This window comes from Temnothorax nylanderi, unplaced genomic scaffold, assembly GCF_030848795.1.
Source record: "Temnothorax nylanderi isolate EJ_2023f unplaced genomic scaffold, tnyl_v1.0 TNYL_tig0538_pilon, whole genome shotgun sequence".
In the NCBI taxonomy this organism is placed as follows: Eukaryota; Metazoa; Arthropoda; class Insecta; order Hymenoptera; family Formicidae; genus Temnothorax; species Temnothorax nylanderi.
Window position 1 is genome coordinate 95,203 of NW_027249600.1, and position 21,627 is coordinate 116,829.

Genomic DNA, 21,627 nt, shown 5'->3' on the forward strand with positions numbered 1-21,627 from the left:
GTGATTTTTTTAATAACAAATATTACTTTTAAGTCATATAAATTTATATACAATACATATAATTATAATAATCTTAATCTTGATGTAAGGCTATCGATAACTTCATTGGAGCCAGGTCCTATACCAACGACTGTAACTGTACCAGGCTGCAACTGAGTTCTACCAGCATCCTTTATTATGGCGGTAGTTAAACCAGCGCGTTGAGCTTTATCTGCTAAGGTTAATAGTTTCTCTTCGCTTGATATTTGAACAACAACTTTAGGTTGTCCAATTCGTAACCAATAGTCAAACATTGGCTTTCTCTTTTCGTTATTGATTATCTGACGACAGCATTCTAGAGCAGCGTGAGCACACTGCGCAGCAGTCTTACCTTTGCCCATACTTAAATCTGACCGAACCACTAGAACCATTTTACATTTCTCTCCATTCCAAGCAGGAGATAAGAAGGATCTGATATATTTACTTATCAACCACATCTTTTTTTTACAATCTGTTACAAACGAATAATTATTACTGACGTCTTGATCTTTGTTGCTCTGTATGCTTAGCCATGCACTCTTTAAACTTTTTCACTTCATTCTGACACTTTCTCCAATCTTGATGCTCGGCTATGCATTCCTGAAAATATAATCAATTATTAATTAGATAAAATTAGAAACGCTAATATAATTCAGACACCATTTATTTTACAACAATCAATTGACTTACAACTTGTTTAACTTGTAAAGTTAACTTAGTTTTTTATTATTCTTTTAAAATTATAATCAATTAAGCTTTAATTAAAATTAATCGATATATACTACGTTATTTACACGGCCCGATTTACGCCGAAGTTATAACATCGACGTTATACCTACTGACGTTAAATGCCGTGTAAACGTCAGTACTTATAATATCGCTGTTATAACTTCGGCGTAAATCAGGCCGTGTAAACGTAATCATTGTTAACCAATTGAAAATATACGTACTTGAACTTGGTAGTGCAATTCTATGCAACCGGTTTTCTTCAGCATCCGCTCGACAGGATCTTCAATTTCTTTCTCAGCATCGGTATTCGACGATATCATATTACGATACCGGTACTCAGATGAAAAGAAACTTGAATTCTACCGCTGAAATAATTATTCTCATTAAATCATAAAATTGCACTGAAAAATTTCAACGAAATATACGCATACGGAGGTTATTACATTGCAGGTTATGTTATTTTTATCCGTGCCGGATTCACGATCATTGGGTGCGTTTAGGTAAGACACCGCTACTGTAGCGCTACACGAATGCGTACCAGCCATTGGCTGTTCATGGTAGCGCTACCATGAACAGCCAATGGCTGGTATGTACGCATTCGTGTAGCGCTACAGTAGCGGTGTCTTACCAAGGCTGTGGTCCACTTGACGCTACAAATGCTTTGAAGCGTTCTTCTTCTCCTTCTTTCTTTATTGAAAGAAAGGAGAAGAGGAATGCTTCGAAGCATTTGTAGCATCAAGTGGACCGCAGCTCTAAACACACCCATTCACTTCTTCTTCTTCTTCTTCCTATGTAATGGCCTTCAAGCAGTACTGCTCCAAAAACGGCCAGGGCGAACCAATTGTCGGATCACGATCATTCACGATTCGAAAACAGGGGGCCTAAAACTGCTTTCCCATGGAGAGAGAAATAGCGGAACGGAACCAAAACGGAATTGCTCTGATTGGCTAATCTCCAGGTGGGGGCTCTCAAAATGGGATATTAGCCAATCAAAGGAATTCCGTTTTAATTCCGTTCCTCTATTTCTTTCTCCATGGGGATGCACCCTTAAGCCTTGTGTACACGATACTAGAAATCGGTCCGAGTTTTGGTTTAAAGCCTTGTGTACACGATACTAGAAATCGGTCCGAGTTTCGGTTTAAGCCAATCAACTTGCAGCTCTTACAGAAAAGCAGCAGTTTCATTGGCTAAAGCCTTGTGTACACGATACTAGAAATCGGTCCGAGTTTCGGTTTAAGCCAATCAACTTGCAGCTCTTACAGAAAAGCAGCAGTTTCATTGGCTTAAACCGAAACTTGGACCGATTTCTAGTATCGTGTACACAAGGCTTAAGCCAATCAACTTGCAGCGCTTAAGCCTTGTGTACACGATACTAGAAATCGGTCCGAGTTTCGATTTAAGCCAATCAACTTGCAGCTCTTACAGAAAAGCAGCAGTTTCATTGGCTTAAACCGAAACTCGGACCGATTTCTAGTATCGTGTACACAAGGCTTTATAGCGTTTTTTCTTGGCTGCACTACCGCCCACTAGTGCAACACTAGTGCAACACTAGTGCAACAATATTGCACTAGTGTTGCACTAGTGGGCGATAGTGCAGCCAAGAAAAAACGCTATTAGTCAGGTCCGTGACAAAAATGTACGCAAACAAAATTAAAAAATTTGTAAATTTAATACATAAATTCATAAATTAATAATATGTAATACATAATAAACTGATAATAAAAGAACAATTTCTAATACTTAATAGTAAAAAGGAAGATTAAATACGGAATAAGGAATTGAAAAAACATTATTAATGAGGAAGTATACAGAAATGATTATTACTTGTATTACAAACTGCAAGAACAATATCCCTGACACGATCTTATATATTTAAAATCGTCTTAAGTTTATTATAAGATGCTATCCATCCACTGCTAAAAAAAGCCGTGTAAGAGATTTTATTGTTAACATTTTTCCGCGATACTGATTGGTTCTCTCATTGCTCTGACTTCGTGAGCATCTGTCGTATATTTTGATAGTTTTATGTATCAAGGGTTAATAGTATAATAGTAATAGTATAATGTTAAAGCTAAATAGCGCGCGCGTTTGTGATGTCTAAATTGTCTAGTAGTAATAAAATAGCCCTTGCAGCGTCTTCAGGTGAACCTTTCTATAATTTAAAATTTAAGATTGGACTTGAATACCGTGAATACCGTTCTAAATAAGTTATAGTGATGTCTAATTTATAATACAAAAGAAGTGTAAGAGTGTAGAGGAGTGATATATTAAAACAATTATATAAATAAAGGAAAGCATTTTTTAAGAACATGTTATTTTATTTTATATATTCCTACATTTTCCTTAATTGCTTAATTTATAAATTTTTTTGCTTTTTTTTAAGAATATTATTTATGCACGATTTCTTTATTAATTTTTCGTAACCTTGTGTAAGTTCGAGTGCGAATATAAAATCTGTATAATACAAAAAAATATGTTATGTTATATGTTTAAGTAAAGTATATGTTAATTATATATGTTTAAGTAAAATATTGCAAACATAAATAATGAAGAAAACACTACATAGAATTAATGCACATTTTGAAATTGTAAATGAAATATCTTAAGGACGTTCTCCGGTCCTTATACTAGAGAAAATCGATTTTCTTAGGATTTTCTTGAAACTGTGAATATACGTTAATTTAGGTGTGCTTTATGCGTGGTATAAATTTCAGTACCTCTTCCGGTATAAAAAATAAAGATACTGAGCCTCAAAGTTTCAAAAAAAAAATTAATTTTAATTTTTTTTAGTTTTGGCATTTTTTCCTCATAGAACTCGACGAGAGGAGCAACTTTGGTCCTCTTGGCCAACCTCGTATCTCTTACCGTTTGGCCTGGAAAACCTTTTCATTAGTAAAAGTTGAAACTTTGAGGCTCAGTATCTTTATTTTTTATACCGGAAGAGGTACTGAAATTTATACCACGCATAAAGCACACCTAAATTAACGTATATTCACAGTTTCAAGAAAATCCTAAGAAAATCGATTTTCTCTAGTATAAGGACCGGAGAACGTCCTTAAGAATATTTTTTCAAGTACATTGTTTATTACATTATTGTTTATTATATTACATTTATTCAATGTGTAATTCCTTTGCTATTATATTATTTATTGACATGAAGAAGACTATGTGCAGTTCGAAACATTCCGTCAAATCTGTAGGATAATAAATCATGTTTTTTATGCGATAATATTCTATTTTGCTCGTTTACTGTCCCACAACTTTTTACTTTGTTTTAAAAATACGAGCCTAAACTTAATTTATTATCTCAATCTTCAAATTTATAAAAATGTAATAATTATTAGATTCATATTTTTATAAAATATGCAGATTGAAATAATAAATTAAGTTTCTTTTATAAAAATCATTTATACAGATAAAAATAAGAAAAGAATGTCTACAAATATTTAATAATTAGAATATTAGGTTACATACTTGTGCCAGAAATTGCAATCGTCATTTAATTGTATTTTTTTTTTGCATTATCTCATATGCTCTGTATTATTCCATTATGCGTCCCTAGAAATGGAGCGCTCATCTACACTAGTCTACATTCAAAAAGTGCCGCTCGACTAATGAACATATCAGTAATAATATGTTAATAATAATGCTACCTATTATTTGACTCGGACGTGACTATTGCCGACTATCTACTTTTTCCCGCACTTCGCGCTCACGAGAAAATCAGCGGCGATCGTGGCGCCACCGGTGCTTAACCGTCGCAACTATCCAATTGCGTGAAAGTAAACCAACGCAACGCGTGTGTGTTGTACACGGCCGCGAAAGAATCCACGGAACGTCCACGGAGCCAGAGGCACTCCCGAATTTGCGCGAACATTTCAGAGGTATTTATCGGGAGGGCAGCATTCTTTCGTTATCGCGCGACACGCACGAGCGCGGCCCGGCGCGGCTTGGCTTCAATTTCGCTTCGCGCGAAACATCGCCGCGACGTATTCCCGACGCGGAACGACCGTCCGGCTTTCGCGGTATCCGCTCGTCCGTCCCTCCGGTAGCGCGGCACCGCCTTACTCGGTTACTCATGTTACGCTCCGCGACAACCTCCGCGGTGTCTTGCCCCGAGGCCGGTGCCGCTCGATAATCACGACGGGACGGGGACGGAGACTCGGGCGCGGCGCGGCGCGGCGAGGCGAGGCGAGGCGAGGCGAAGCGATCCGCCGTGATTTCCCTTACGTGTCTCGTCGCAAATTATTTATAAACGTTTGCTCCGTGTATCGGAGCTCGTGTATCGGAGCGCGGCTGAGATAAGAAAGGAAGCGAGCGAATTAAAGCGCGGCCACAGTGCGAGAGCGTACGTCGCGCACGTCCACGAAGTGCGTCTCCTTTCGTTTCTCACGTGTCTCTTCTATTTCCCGTTCGATCTCCTCTTTCACATGGGCGAAAATCGAATCTCGACGAATCTCGAATAGTAGATGACATGTATGTTGAGCAGTGGGTGTTGTACGATTTAATTTGATTAGTAAGTTTCCTGTTCTTTTTTTCTGGTTTGACACCGCCACTTTGACAACAGCGTATCTGAAATATTATGTTTTTCTGTGCAACATTATTTGCTGTAATATTAAAAACTGTCATTAAATTCCTTATTTTGATTTGTGTCACATGTGTGTTGATGTCTTGTTATTGTTTTGTGCTATAGGAACAGAATATAATATATTTGGAATGATTTATTCATTGATGAACATTGACAAGATATAGACAAATGCTAGAAGTTTCCTATTTTTAACAATATTCTAATATTCTAAATTGTCTGTTTTAAATATAGAGAATATGCCATATATTGTGTGGTATAGAAAATATATTATTAAGTACTGAGAGACACACATAAAACTATATTCCTTCTTTATCCTAGTCTTAGATTTCTCACACTGACAACATAATTCTCACATCCTGCCATTGTTATTTCTGCTCCGCTTTAATTAAGATAACTATCAGAAAGACTTCTATTTTGAAGAGGTGCAGAAGATGTATATGCGCGTTGTACGGTTATAACTTTTTTTCCTGTTATTCACTTATTGTTATCATATAATGGGAATATATAATATAGATATATGTACCTTAGATATAAGGAATCATATCTCCATTATTATGAATTTAGAGAAAACAGGGTTTGAAGTTTTAAATAAGGAAAGGGTGTATTTCTTTAGATATAAAATGAAAGTAGCAACTTGATTTATTGAGTTTTTAATAAAGTAAAATTTAACTGACATTTAATAGTACAACTGCCAATGACAGGCTGTACCTGATCAAAATTAAGGCACTATGAAAATTCTTAATATGACTTTTTCTAAACATTGTATCTTAGGAACTAGTAATAATGGACATAAGACCTTTTATCATTATACAATTTATAGCTCCTCGTATACTGGAGAAAGTATCATCTCCATTTTGACAAAAACTGGAGATAGGATCAGAGGTACTAAGGTACAGATATATATATTGATCCCTGAAAAAAGATTTATAAAAATAATGCAAATAATGTGAATAAATAATGTTACAAGTACATCTATGTTTGGAAAGTCCTAAATATTGCAGACGCAAAATTCTATCACTGTACACTTTTAAGATATAGCTGGCATTTAGTGACCACTTTATCTTAATTGAAGGTAATTATCTCAAAAATGTCGAGGAAGCCAGGAGCCACTCAAGCAATGCATAAGGTCATAATGGTTGGAAGTGGAGGTGTTGGAAAGTCTGCTCTAACGTTACAATTCATGTACGACGAGGTAAAATAAAAAACAACATAATTTAAAAATAAAAAAAGATTTTGATTATAAATAGCGCTCTTACTTATTTTTGTTAACTCAGCAAAAAATATGTAATTTTTATCCTTTAAATTTCTGTTTACCTACTCTTCTGATAAACATCATACAGTGACTCACGAAACTGATTAAATGTACTACACAACAATTATCTATAATTAATTAAATTTAAAAAAGGTAATCGACGAAAACGACTTTCAATATAAATATAACATATGAGCAAACAAATATCTATGATTATGCTACAGATATCTTTGTTTATGAATTTTTAAAAGAAATTTGTAATAAGCAGTGATATGATTTGATCAGTTTTGTGAGTCACTGTACTTTAGGACAGTTTTATTTTTAAGTCTTATTACATTAGAAAGATATTGATTTCTCATAAATTTAATCATGATGTTAAAATCAGTTTGTTGAAGATTATGAACCTACAAAAGCGGATTCCTACAGAAAAAAAGTTGTATTAGACGGAGAAGAGGTACAAATAGATATCTTGGATACTGCAGGACAAGAGGATTATGCAGCGATTCGAGACAATTACTTTCGTAGTGGGGAAGGATTTCTCTGTGTATTTTCGATAACAGAAGATGATAGCTTCCAAGCTACACAGGAATTTAGGTCAGTAAAGTTTGATAAAAATCAAGCATTCTTTTGCGACGCAAAGTTACTGAAACATTTTAATAAATAACAATTTCATAATATATTATTGATCATTCCATATGAATAGAAAAAAACTGTTTTCTTTTCTATAGAGAACAAATTCTCAGGGTAAAAAATGATGAGAACATTCCATTTTTATTAGTGGGAAATAAAAGTGATTTGCAAGAAAAAAGGAAGGTTAGTCTAGCCGAAGCTCAAGCAAGATCCCAAGCATGGGGTGTTCCTTATGTGGAAACAAGCGCTAAAACAAAAGAAAATGTAGACAAGGTAAAATGCTGATTATGTATAATTTTTATTTAATTTTTATTAACAAGCCATATATAAAATTATAATAAATATATAAATAGTTTATATATATATAATTTTTTTTCTTATATTAATATTATCTTAATTAAAAAATGTAACTGATATTACTTTTTCATTCTAAGTTTTTCTCTATTTTGTTTTTAGTGAAATGAGGAATTTGTGGGATCTTTTTTGTTATTAGGCTTTATTTATTAGTAGTAATATAAATTAGATGTTTCACTGCAGAACACTATTCATCAAACATATATACATATATACCAATGTAGTTAAATTATTGAAAATAGTAGATGTATTCACATATATTTCTTGTTGCTTTTACTTTCACCCTCAATGTAATGTGACGCATAATGAATGGATTGCACGAAATATGCATTTTTAAATAAGCTTAATTCTGTAGTCTATGTCCATTTATATATATATTGTTATATCACCATGTATTGTGCTATTGCTTATATATGCGCACAATTCTCGTTTTCTTCTCTTAAAAATATGAAAGATATAACGTTTATTTTGTAACGCACATTTTATATGCCTTAAAGCTTTGAGACAGCATCCATTGCACATTTGCAGGTATTTTTCGACTTGATGCGTGAAATAAGGTCACGCAAAATTGAAGATAAGTCAGCAAGCAATGGTCGAGGTAAAGACCGTACCAAGAGGAAGAAAAAGAAGTGCATTATTCTATAGGTTTGCTGTTTTTTTTTCTTGCACCATATTTTATTTTATGTTTTGAGAAGATGATAGAACTGTGCATTTTCTGTCTTGGCAATTTTAGTTTATATCAGTGTGAAATATATAGGGAATGTCAATAGAGTGTATTTCACTAATGCAATTTCTGATACTCAATAGTGATCGCAGATATACAATGAAGATATATAGTTAAAATAGTATTACATGATCATCTTTTAGAAAATATTAATAGATGTTAATTATTTGAAAGAAAGATATTTTAAAATTTTTATTGCATATCTATATTTTAATTATGCTTTACATTTATTGATATTTGAGATATTTAAATTTTATTCATTTAATGAGTTTATAAATATTTGCCAAATAAATATAAAACGATACACTTATCTGTAAAGCTTATCACAGCTTATGCAAAGCATGTATGCTTTTTTCTTTTTATCTTTTTTTTTTAAATAAACGTGTCAATGTTCTGTGTTACATATCATACAAGTTAGTTATATTTTTTGTATTATAAATAATCAGTAGTTATAAAAAAAGAGAAAAACATTAAATATTTTACTCCTAATTGAAACATATTAGGTACTGTGGCTTGCAATAAAAAAATATTCTCTTTTGATTACATAAATTATATTCTCTTAGTTTGATTGCATAACTTATATTTTTAATATTTTTACAGTTTTTAAAATAACAGGTTTTATAAATATAATTCATATACTGGATACAACGATTCGTTTCCAGAGGTAAGGAGGGAACATAGGAATATACCAATGGCACCTATATGTTCCCTCCTTACCTCAGGAAACGAATCGTCCGCCAGTGTACTTCAATGAAATATTGGAAATAAAGAAATATGAATGAACCTAATGTTATGAATAAAACAAAAAATGTTTTAACAGGAGAAGATAAGGATTACTTTATATGATAAACAAACTTTTATAAATAATATTATTTGCATATTAATTTAATATAGTAATATTATATTGATTATTTTCATTCTTTCTTTTCTAATATTAATGTTTAATTAATTAATAGTAATATTTTAATTTTTAATAAATATACAAGTTTAAAAAATTAGTTTATACACAGTGGAATAAATAATAAAAACATATTTACTCCACGTTGCAGGTGTTCTTTGATTTAATGAGAGCAATAGCTGCTCGTAAGGCACAGGAAAACCAAGGAGATGGGAGTGAACGTAATAAGGAAACAAAGTGCTGCATCTTGCTATAACAAACATAAAACAATGTGTAGCTTATGTTATGGAAGGTTCACTCCTATAATTGAAAGCTAAGCGTAAGAGAACTGTATTTATATAAAAATGAAAGTTTTCTGACACTTTACAGTGAATTGACGCTTTTAATTTTCGCTGTTTACTACAATATATATATATATATATATATATATATATATATACACAATTTATTCTAATATATTTATATATATTAAATATTAACTGATGTATATTCCGTCACATATTATACCTGTTTTCTATGAAATTATTAAAAAAAATTTTAATAGCAATACATTTTATATATTACTCTCTCTAGTTTATGTTATTATGTAATATATTCATGTATGTAATATGTAAAATATTCATATACAATTTGAGTTAATCAAAATTTATAATATTTATAATAGCACAAAATTATGAAAATGCATGCAAGATTACTTGCAAAATTACTTGTCTTTAGAGTGCTGAAACATAAATTGTGTTAATACGTTTGAGGAGACTGAAAACGTCAACGATACATATTTTATAAAGATTATTTGTTTTGTTTTTCCGATTGTGCAAATAATGTAATTACATTCATGTTGAAATAAAATAATTGCATTCTTAGTTGCCTTTTGCATTATTTATTTATAACCTTTAATGAATGCTTTCAGCACTCTTTAAAAATGACCAAAAATTATAGAAATGTACGAATAAGATTCAATGTTCTTTTGCATATTTTGAATATTGATATGATGAATAAAGTTCAGATATACCAAAGTAGTCATAACACTGTAAAGTAACGAAAACTTGTAATTTGTAAGCAATTTGTTTATATATACATATATATGTTTTACATAGTTTTAATATATTGCTATGTTTTATTTTATATAGTTATTTTTATCACAGCATTTTATAGTATAACAGTTTGATATCTCGAACGTGTGAGTGAATTTTATAACAGTTGTAATACACAGTAATAATTATTTCTCTTTGTTGTACATGTTATATATCAGATTTTGTTACGCAAAAAAATCGCATTTTGCGTGCAAACAAAATAAAAATTTTGGTTTTAAGTATAAATCCTAGCATAAGTCACAGCATAAAACCAAGATAGAAGATTTTAATGAAAAAAGATTGATTTATTATCTCAAACTTTTTGTAGTAAAAAATGATCAGTGACTTATTTTGCAGTAGCATTTAACACTACTCGCCGTTACTCGCACATCTGAAATATCAAGCCATGATGTAAAAATAAAATAAATTTTTATGTTCAACATGGTGGACTGTGTAATTAGAGACTGATTGTATAATTAATTAAGTCACTTGTTTAAAAACTTCTACCTCTATGAGGTGCATTTATGCAGATATATAAAATAATCAATTTTAATACAGCTTTGACCGAAGAGAAAAGTGACTTGAGAATTGTATTACAGAATGATCATTAAAGTTCACAAAATGCGTATGTAATAGTAGTTTTTTTATGAAAGAAAAGTAAAATATCTGTCTATTTAATTTTGATACTTTTGTACTGTTGACATTGATTGTGCCTTTTAAGTGTTCACTGTTAATGTAACGAGGTCAATCAAACTTTAAGATTCTTTAGAGGAGTTTTATGACAGCATTTAGATTCAGATATTCAGATATATATACTACACATTATCTACACCACTATATCTATCTTTGCAATTCTATGTTTAATCTGCTATTTTGTCATAAATTAAATGCCTTTTTATGTAATATCAATGTGATTCATTATTGAACTCTGTTATTTATCCATTCACTTATATCCAAACGATTTTGTTATTAACCAATTCCAAGTAGAGGATACATTTAAATCCTAACATTAAAATGCACAATACATTAAATATCTTTTATATCATTTTGATAATAAATAGTGATTTTTAAGTGATTTCTTTTCATAATTTAATGATGAAATGATTTAAGTGAACCACTTATATTAATATTGGCAAACAACAAATACATATGTAACTAAAAGATTGATAAAAACTTTATTTTTATGTACGATAAAAGTTAATTCATTAGTTTATATTATCAATATTTTATCTATTGGAAAATGAAAATCTATGGAAAATAAATGTTTATATCATAAAATAGTTTTTGTCAAAATTGATTACTTCATTGCAGCTATTAAAATGCTATTAAGGAAATTGGATTTAAACGTAATAATTTTCCTTGCAATATAGTATTGTAAAATATATTATTTAGTTGGCAAAAATGCCAATAAATATGAACAAAGAATGTACAGCTGATCAATATATTTGACGATCAATTGATCGTTATATGTATAACACGTCTATTGTATTTGTATTAGTATAAAAATAATATTTTATTTAAGATTTATGATGAAATAATTAAATGCAATTTAAATTGTCATGCAATATATTAATTTACACATGTATCTCTTAATCTATATCTCTAAAAATATTTATTAACAACTGATTATATTTTTTTATAAATACTTTCTTTTGTTTTATGATGATATATGTAAAATGGCATAACTGTAAAATGTTTTTTATAGCAATATGATATTATATAATATTTAATTATAATTAAAATCGTAATCATAATAAAAATTATAATAAATAATATTTATTTATATTATTTGTATAATTAAATTGGATTTATATATTAAAGTTTAAAACTATCTTTTTTTCAAAATTAATTATTTCTGCAGCAAATGCAAAAAAAGCAACAAAACGCAAGAAAATAGAACAAACAAAATAAAACAACGCAGCAATATAAAATTTAATAAAAACCCCATATTTCTTAGGACACTTAATTTCATAATTTTATTTCTTATGAAAGAGCATCCTATAAAAATTTAAAAAAATAATACATGTTCTTACATATACGTTTAGACTTTCATGCGTATAAGTAAAGAAGTAGATCACGCTGAATGTTGTTTCTGAATTCATATCTTTATAATACATCTTAGATGATCTTCGTCTAATTAACATCATAGAATAATGCAATAAATATTTCCCTTTTCTTTATATATGTACATGTAGAGCCCCAAAATCGATATAACATCTTGTCACATAGAATTACCTTGTTAACAAAATTTCTTTTGCCAATTTAACGCTTTATGTAGTACAAAGCACAAACAGTATTCTATTTTTACATTAAATAAGTAGGTTTCTGTTAAAAATAAAAATTATAAATTGCTGTACATTATCTTGCTTCACATATTGAACAATCAATTATTTTGTAACATCAATGTTGAAGTTACAGGAAAATACAATTTGAGACTATTATTTCGAATAATGAGTATATGCTCAATGTATCAACAAATGTACAACAACGGTATTGAGACAGTTGGAATGATTTATCCCTTGGGGTTACTAAAATTAAACTGTATTACAATAGAAAACATTTTTAATATCTGTAATTTGTTGTCAATGTTTAGGCTAACTATATTTCGTTTGTTTCCTTTGTAAGGTTTAACATCTTTTATAAAGTATAACATCGACAATTAATTACAGAATAAATGTTTTAACAATGCATTTATCATCAACACAAATACAGCACTATGGATAAAAGAGAATAATATAAATGATGCCGTTAAATGCATCACAGTCTTCAATGGGAAACTTCGGGTTTTTGTGTGTACATACAATATGAAATAGAAATTAATATTACTCAATATTATTCAAATATTAAAAATGTCTAATATATTATGTATATTCAATATATGTTTTTTATGTACAACATATCAATAATTCTATTGTGATGGCCAATTGTATGATGAAATTATCTTTGTGCCTTGTGTCAAATTTTTCTCTCATTGTATTATGCACTCTATTTGCGGCAATTAAAAATTTTTCTAAAGAAAATACACGGGATACACACAGACGAAGATCCATATCAAACATCATTTCAATAAAAATATTGTTGATAATTACATGCACTAATTTACTTCATTGTGCGCTAATCACAGTTGTTTAGAACCTTCCGCCTTTTTCGCTGTTGGTGGAACATCTGATGTAATTGGAGGATTTTTGACCTCGTCAGATTTGGAATTACTTTTAAGAACGGCAGTTGATTTCTGCTTATCCTCTTCAACACCTGGATCTGCATATGTTTTGCTAGAATCTCTAGCAGCATCATCAACTAACTCCTCTTTTCCAAATCCTGGCTCAGTTGTTACTGGCGTAGCTGGAACTGTAGATTTATGTGTAGCTTTTATATTCTCTTCTGTCTGTGGGGATGTCTTGGAATCCTTTTCCACCAATTTTTGTATTTGTTCCTCTACTTCTAGTACTTCTTCTTTATCCATTAATTCTATCAATTCATCCACTTGCTTTTTACTTAATTTAACATCTTCCTTACCTATTAATTCTACAACCTGTAAAAATTATATTAAATAATTAATACAAATAATATTATATTAATAAATAAGTACAGAGTTGTGTAATCATGCTTTTATATATTATATATGCAGAGGTAAAAGCCATAGTGTTGTAAGTCAAATTTTTTAAGATATTGATTCGTATGTATATGCAATCTATACAATATATAAATTGCATCTATTTACACGAGTCAATATTTTAAAAAATTTGACTTACACCACTATGACTTTTACCCCTCCATATATTGCATGCTTATTGTAATTAATAAAAATGTATAGTCTGTATACCTTTAAGACATCTTCTATTTTTATTGCACCATCATGATCGTCATCAATTTTCCCTAAAATTTCTGTTATGCGTTTTAAGCGATGGTCATCGGGTACACTTTGGATTTGTTTAATGGCTGCAACCAGCTCGTCTATTTTAACTAATTCTTCAACATCTTTGACATCTCGTTTCTCATTAGAATCCAACAACTCGATTCTTTGTTTAACTTTTTTCTCAGATTGTTCGAGCTCCAACAAAACAGTATCCATTTTCGAGATCATTTTGTTTACCTTTTTAAATAGTCTATTAGCACCTTTCGATACTTTGATATTTTCTATATCTGCTTCACCCTTTGTCTCTGCCTTAATTTGATCTAATTCCTTAATATCTTCTTGATATTCTGCCATTTCTTCTTTAAGTTCCTTGATTTCCTCTTTTTCGACAGCCATATTTTTATTATCCTAAAAAGATCATATAAAATTGAAAATTTCGCAAATATTAAAGAATTACTTACATGTGTATTTTAAATGTCATTTATTCACCTTGCCAATTGAATCCAGAGCTTGTTCCAAAACTTTGACATCTGTGGTAGTAATTTCATCCGCTTTAGTATCGCATTCCAGAATAGCTGGCTGTGGTTCAGCGTCTTTCTTTTCCTTTCTCTCTTCTTCGATCTTGCGTTCTTCCATTTTTATAATCTCGATATTAGTTCTATGATCCACTTTACCCTCTTTCTCTCCAATGGCACCCTTTGTACGTGCCACAACTGCATCAGGCAAGGCCGAAATAGTCGCCTTTAGCTTGTCGGACATAGGCATCGTATCAGGTATCATAAGCGCTCGTGATAATAGTAACAAAGAGGGTGGAACCTTTTTAATTAAACTTAGATCCAGCCACTGTGACAATTGTTCCCTCAATCTGTTCTCTGGCAATCCATAAGCACGCATACCACGTGCTCTGCAAGCTTGTTGCAGTTCGGTTCTGGTTAGGGTATCGACTCCTTCCTTCTCAATTAGCTGTATTAAAAACGAAAAAAAGAATTTAATATTTTAATAGAAAGTCTAAAAAAAAAAGAATTTTGAAAGAAGATAGAGAACACTCTTCGTTGAATGCACTTCGTACTTTGTCATCTGCAGTAAGACTTCTGAGTCTCATCCTTAGTAGAAACCGTAAGAAATTGGTAGTTCCAAGTGTTTGCACATCTAATACACGGCATAAAGCAATTAATTGTGGCCGTGAGAGGGAATCTAGAGTAATTTCATCCTCGAAAACTTTGCAAAATTTCATAATTTCTTCGTTGGTCGCAACAGTGCCAGTGGTCCGTACTTTGTAGAAAAATTCTACAAATTCTTTAGCTTTCTCAGACTTGTGATCTGATGATTGCAACGACATTTCATCCAATGTTTTTTGTAAAAACTTTGCCATCTCTATTTTTACCTATTTACAAAAGATATTTATTAAAATAATACTTAGTTAAGCTCTTATCGAAATACACTATTTATTTGCCTTGTATGAAATTTCTAAACATTTATCAAATTACGTTCTGTATGTAATACTTTTCTAAAATTCTATATGTTTTATAATAAATTTAAATCCAATATTCTACCTTCAAGGCCTGTTTAAGTTTATCTTCCTTCTCGGTTGCTGTTTGAAAGGTAGAAGGTAGCATGCCAGGGAATAACTTAATTGCCACTGGCAATAAAAATTCCATAAATGGAACGATGATAAAAACGGAGAACGGAATCAACCTGAACATATCCCCAGTCGTTTTTATCAGCTGTTAGAATAAATAATTGATTAGTATTTTAATATGATGTGTAACAATGTAAGTGTACTTAACATACCAAACGATGCTCTCTTCTGCTAAGCTCTTTCCCATGTAAAATTCTCCATATTAACTTTGCCGACACTTTCATATCGAGCCCCAGTAATCGAAATCCATGATAATAATGCAATATTTCGCCCTTAATTTTTTGCCATATAACAGCTTTCTTCGGTTGCTCGCTAGCTTTTACAACACTGTCTACCTTCTTATCTTTAAGTTCTTTCTCCTCTTTAATGTTCTTCACCGTTTCTTCGATCTTAGATGATGGCTCTTGACCATTCCAACTTGGAGTAACATAAAAAGTACGAATTTGTAGACATGTTACGTTTTTATCATTAATATACATTGGTGGCAGTGTAGGCTCAAGCAATAATCTTCTTGGCTCTCTCAAGTCTGTATAAATTAGAGCTATGCCACCCATCGTATGATTAGCACTGTACAATTTAAACGGGGAGTACCCTGAAAAACAAGATCAAAAATTTCTAATTACTTACTAATTACAAAGTACAAAGTAAAATTGTAAATTAAAGGTCACTTTTAACAACAATAACCGTCATTTTGCTTTTTCCATTAATAATTAAAAAAAGAATTAAAATAGTTAAAATAATTAAATTAGAATTAAAATAAAAAGAAAGTTAGAATTAAGTTAGAATTAAAATAATTAAAAAGAAGAATTAAAATAGTTATTAAATATCCCATTGACAATAAATTCGCAAATAATCGAAAGATGGAGAGCAACGGAAGAGATGATACGCTCTACGATTAACATAAATTATATATATATTATAAAAAAAACTTGGAGTAATTCAACATAACCTATAATTATTCCATGACTTTTCTTTAAATTTAAACGTGACTTATATCGTAATGAAATATTGGACGAAGGAATTTGAGGAAGGGTTGAATGAAGGATTATTAATTTCACGGCGGCGCGTGTATTATCTGCCGTCCATTACATAAATGTAACGGAGGGAATTATCTCCGTGCGGCGGGCGCGCGGAGAAACAAGTATTGCAAGTTATCGCACAAAATCGCGCTGATCTATAATGGGACGTGAAGTAATGCGTACGGTGACACGTACGTCGAGCAATGACTCCACCGCGACCGGCGATCATCGTTTTCGTGTGAATTAACGCGTTCATGGCGTGCCGCTCTCTCCGTGATTAACCCGGGATGCTTCAGGACCGTCGTCGTATTGTCTCGCTGCAAGTACCATGTGAACACGCGACAGGTCACGTCCATCGACCATCAGTCATCACACGCCACTGTCCTGAATCAAGTGGAATGGAGAATGGAGCCGCGGAGTGGCGCGGAGTCAAAGATCAGCTGGCGCTTCTTCTTCTTCTTCTTTGTTTATTTGGCTCCTGCCTCTATTCCGAGGACAATATGGCCAGCTTTTGCCTCTGTTTGTATAGTCAACTGTGAGTAGCTTGTAGCTGCTACTGGTTGCCGTGTAAATAGACTTAGGTTCACGAGACGGCGTTCGTGTTGTGGTAGGAGGGGGAGAAACCAGAGAGGGAGAGCCACCAGGCGGGCAGTGGGGAGCCGGCGGACGGTCAGGCACGCGCGAGCGCGCGCATTACAAATTGATTTCTGCTGATTTACAAAAAGACATGATTAGTCGACAGATTCTGCGCGTGGGCTTTGCGAGAGTTGGAAAGATATCGTTGCATTGAGGTCCCTCACTCGAGTGAATTGCCTGTCTGAGATAAGTTGCTTTGTCATACGTCAACGGACAGTCAAATATAACATGGTTGATATCCTGAACCGGGTCGCCACAAGCGCACGAGCCATCATCAATAATATTTTTCCTAAAAAGACTGTGATTCAAATTATAGTGGTTTGCCCTGAGCCGCGAGATCGTGACCACAGCATCGCGTTTAAGACCGGATTGGTAATACCAAGGTTTAGGCGTGTTGGCATATAGGTTGACAAAAAAGTGGTTGCCCTTGCACCGAGCTCTATTAAATAAATAATTATGAAATTCTATTGCTAATTTTTCGCGTTGTTCAATAAAGAAATCTGAGTGGGGAATCTTAAAAGAGGGGTTAGCAATTCCAAAGCGGATGGCTTTTCTGGCCAGTTCATCCGCAATTTCGTTACCTGAGATGCCTTTATGGGAGGGGATCCAAATGAAAAGGATTTCCTTGCCGCGATTTTGGGCTTCTATTATTTTACTTTTTATGAGTGGAATTATATAATTTGACTTGCATGTGACAGGGTTGGATAGAGCGTCGAGCACGCTTTTAGAGTCCGAAATAATGGAGAATTTAGGACCGGGAAGGTCAAGGGTAAGTAGCACCGCATTGTATATCGCCCAGGCTTCCGCTGTGAAGACCGAGGCCTGGGCAGGAAGTTTGAACATCAAGTGATTTTGGAGTTGCGGGGAGTAGCACGAGGCGCCAACCCAGCTGTATGAGTCAATCTTTGAGCCATCCGTATAAAAGACTGTGGAGTCTTGAATGATCGGGCCGAACGCCTGGAGAAATATGCTCTGTACTAGAGGCTTGGGGGTTCTGTCAATTAGATCTAAAAGGTCAGAATCAGGTCGGTATAGAGAAGGGGTGAATAGAATGGAATGATATGAGTGTTGAAAGGGGGAAGGAGCTACTTTGGAGTGTATGTAGGGTAAGAGAGATTTTACTTGTAGGAAGAGATCAAGGAGAGGAAATTTTTTGCGGCAGTATTCCAAGTCGGGTGGTCTATCTTGCGCTGTTATGGCCAGTTGAAACATGGCTTCTATAACCGGGTGATTGGTAATGGATAAAGATTTGATGAGATATTTAGATGCTAGATGTTGGAGTCGAAGTCTGAGAGGAGGTTCTTTAGCTTCCGCAAACATTGTGTTAATGGGGGTGGAAATACGATATCCTAGGCAGGCTCTTATGGCTTTATTCTGTATTATTTCCAGACGATGGAATTTAGGACTAGATTTGAGGGAGAAAATATGGGATGCATATTCTATGTATCCTCTCAAGACAGCTCTATAAATATTGAGAAGGAGTTGGGGGTGCGATCCCCACCAAACGCCTCTTAGCGCTGAAATTACGTCCGCGACTTTTCTGGCTTTGTTGATAACTGCATCCATGTGTTGTGCACCTGTAAGTTGAGGATCCAGGATGATGCCAAGGAAGCGAACTGTGTTCGTTGGGGTGATGATGTCGTTCCCAAAATGAACTTTAAATTGATTTAAATTGAAGATTTTGTGTTTAGAAAAAATCATAAGTTGCGTTTTACTTGGGGAGATCTCTAAGCCGCGATTGTAAAGGTAATTTGTGATATTGGCAAGGGTTGTCTCGATTCGGTGGATGGCTTTTTTAATTTTCTTGGCCGAAGCAAAGATGACTATGTCGTCTGCAAATTGTAAAATTTTTACCCCAGGGTGTAGTAGGGAGGCTATATTTTTAAGATAGAAATTGAACAGGAAGGGGCTAAGTACTGATCCTTGAGGAGTGCCTTTTCGCGAGATGCGCGGGGAAGAGAGCTTACCTTGAATGACAAACTGAACGATTCTTTCTGTGATGAGGTTTTGGACGAACTGGCATGTTTTGGGGGGGAAATTGGCCTGGACAAGGTCATCAACTAAAATGGGGGGAATGACATTGTCAAAGGCCCCCTTGATGTCTATAAATAAGGCTACAGTAGTTTTGTTAAGGAGGTTGTTATTGTGGATTTCAGCGTTGAGTATGGTAAGGTTGTCGGAGCATGAACGAAATTTGCGGAAGCCGAACTGGTGGTCTGGGATAAGATTTGAGGTTCCGGACTCGGCGCACCAGTGAATGCGATTTAAGATCATTTTCTCGAGGAGCTTGAGTAGGCAGGAAGTGAGGGCAATAGGGCGAGCTCCTTTACCATGGGGTTTGGGAATAAGGTAGACTAGTGAGTGGGACCAGGCCTCTGGGAATTCTCCTTCAGCGAAGATGTTGTTAATGATTCTGAGCAGAAGTTTTTTGAGGGAGATCGGGAGGGCTTTAAGGATTTGTAATCAATGCAGTCCAGACCCGGACTAGAATTGCTTTTGCATGTGTTGAGAGCATGGTGAAATTCATTGTATACAAATGAGTTATCAAGCCATTGTAATGAACCATTAGGATTTGTGCAATTATTAAGTTGGTTAGGACGGTCTGACGTGCAGGAGGGGGGGGTAATGTTTGCCATGGTCTCATCAGCAAGCGCCTCACTTATCGCTGAGGAGTCTTCGGATGGTGCTAGTTTGCGATTGCGGAATCTTTTGATCATTTTCCAGATCGATGGCGTAGGAGTCATGAAATCGAGCGAGTTGCAATAGTTCTTCCATCCTTCTCTTTTAGCTGTTCTTAAGGTTTTGCGAGTGGTGGTTACTTGATTGCGATATACCTGAAAGTTGTTCACAGTAGGATTTCTTCGATAAGTTCTGCACGCGCGGCTTCTTGCCTTAACCGCCTCTTCGCATTCTGCATTCCACCAAGGGGCTGGAGGAGGGTTTTGGTGGGAATTATTTGATTGCTGGATACTATTGCGGTTGCAGGTTCTAGGTGTATTGGAAGGGAGGGAGATGGAGTCAACAACCTTCTGTAGAGAGTCGATAAAGGAGTCATACTGTTTTAAGGGTTCGTTATCTGCATCGCGAAGGACGAGAGTTTCAATCTCCTGCGTTTTGCTCTCTAGAGAGGAAGCGAGCTCTCTAAGTTGTATTTTGGTGAGTTTGTATTTGTGGGAAAAGATGCAGTTAGTTTTAATTTTTGCATTTACTGTGGTGCCAATTGGACGGTGATCACTACCACGCGTGTCGTTGAGCACATGGGTATTAAGGAGAGGAACAAGATTGCAAGAGGCGATGACGAGGTCTATAAGGGATGGTGTAATGCCTGGGGGAGGAATAAATGTAGGCGTGTTTGGGTTAAGTAGCGTAAAGGGGAAGCGATCCAGAAGGTCCATGATAACATGTCCCGCCGAATTGGGAGAAGAAGCCCCCCAGTAAGGATGATGTGCGTTAAGATCTCCTAGAAGAAGAGATTGAGGGAAGGAGTTAGCCAGGTTGAAAAATCTCTGCCAGGTTCTCTGAGGGCAGACCCCGATAGGGTGTCTGTAAATTCCGAAGAGAGCTGTACTAGTGTTGTTGACCGAAATTTTGACACCAATAGCCTCGACAGAGTCATCTGTTTTTAGGATGTTATCTAAATTGATTGGAGTGAAGTTTATACTGTTGCGGATGAGTAGTGCTATACCTTGGCGGCCTGTGTCGCGATCCTGTCGAATTATTTTGAAACCTGGAATGGAGAAGGAGTGTAAGGGGTTTAGGAGGGTTTCCGCTAGAAAAATTATGTCATGGGATTCTGACATTTTTTCGATGTCGGGTTTCCTGAGAGAGGCGCCCCTGCAGTTCCAATAAATAATGTTAAAACTGGGGAGGAAGCCAATCTGGAGGTGTTAGAAGGCATTTAAAGGCCGTAGACACCTTGGATAATGGTGCAAAATTGAAGCACCATTTTATAAATTTGGGAGTCATGAACTGCAGGGAAAAATTCTGGGAGATTGCGAACAAAATCGATGATGACTTTAAAAAGGCTACGTAGGGACTCAAAAGAGAAGGGAGGATTAGGATTGTGAAAAGAATTATTGCCTCTGTCGTTGGATGGTACGTTGCCATAATTGAATACAGGAGATTGAGAGTTGAAGGTCTGTTCTCTGCCGTGTGGATAGTATAGGCAGTCATTGTGTGCCTCTTTGAGGTTGTGTTGATTAATATTCTGA

The 21,627-nt window shown here is 34.0% G+C and overlaps 4 protein-coding genes across 8 annotated transcripts; 1 reads left to right on the plus strand and 3 right to left on the minus strand.

The window, feature by feature from the left end:
- Positions 1-62: 62 nt before the first annotated feature.
- LOC139783754 (peptidyl-tRNA hydrolase 2, mitochondrial) lies at positions 63-410 on the minus strand. The gene has a single exon (XM_071722904.1). The coding sequence runs from the start codon at positions 408-410 to the stop codon at positions 63-65; it is 348 nt and encodes a 115-aa protein (XP_071579005.1).
- A 30-nt stretch (positions 411-440) lies between these two features.
- On the minus strand, positions 441-1,330 carry LOC139783757 (uncharacterized). Its single transcript, XM_071722909.1, has 3 exons — positions 1,191-1,330; positions 969-1,112; positions 441-618 (listed from the first exon to the last, which is right to left on the minus strand). Exons 2-3 carry the CDS (start codon positions 1,065-1,067, stop codon positions 511-513), a joined length of 207 nt encoding a protein of 68 aa, XP_071579010.1. The 5' UTR covers positions 1,068-1,112; positions 1,191-1,330; the 3' UTR covers positions 441-510.
- A 3,180-nt stretch (positions 1,331-4,510) lies between these two features.
- On the plus strand, positions 4,511-11,169 carry Rala (Ras-like protein A). 4 transcript variants are annotated; one of them, XM_071722937.1, is made up of 6 exons: positions 4,511-4,631; positions 6,408-6,527; positions 6,973-7,181; positions 7,316-7,490; positions 8,100-8,216; positions 9,345-11,169. In XM_071722937.1, the coding sequence occupies exons 2-5, from the start codon at positions 6,423-6,425 to the stop codon at positions 8,214-8,216; spliced, it is 606 nt and encodes a 201-aa protein (XP_071579038.1). In that variant the 5' UTR covers positions 4,511-4,631; positions 6,408-6,422; the 3' UTR covers positions 9,345-11,169. The 4 variants fall into 4 exon arrangements, with proteins under 4 accessions (XP_071579038.1, XP_071579040.1, XP_071579041.1 ...); XM_071722938.1 differs by lacking the exon at positions 4,511-4,631 and adding an exon at positions 4,692-5,263; XM_071722939.1 differs by lacking the exon at positions 8,100-8,216.
- A 1,046-nt stretch (positions 11,170-12,215) lies between these two features.
- Letm1 (Leucine zipper and EF-hand containing transmembrane protein 1) lies at positions 12,216-17,401 on the minus strand. 2 transcript variants are annotated; one of them, XM_071722934.1, is made up of 7 exons: positions 16,964-17,401; positions 15,914-16,353; positions 15,676-15,846; positions 15,192-15,506; positions 14,612-15,085; positions 14,090-14,530; positions 12,216-13,798 (listed from the first exon to the last, which is right to left on the minus strand). In XM_071722934.1, the coding sequence occupies exons 1-7, from the start codon at positions 17,034-17,036 to the stop codon at positions 13,385-13,387; spliced, it is 2,328 nt and encodes a 775-aa protein (XP_071579035.1). In that variant the 5' UTR covers positions 17,037-17,401; the 3' UTR covers positions 12,216-13,384. The 2 variants fall into 2 exon arrangements, with proteins under 2 accessions (XP_071579035.1, XP_071579036.1); XM_071722935.1 differs by having other exon boundaries at positions 16,976-17,398.
- Between the last annotated feature and the right edge of the window lie 4,226 nt (positions 17,402-21,627).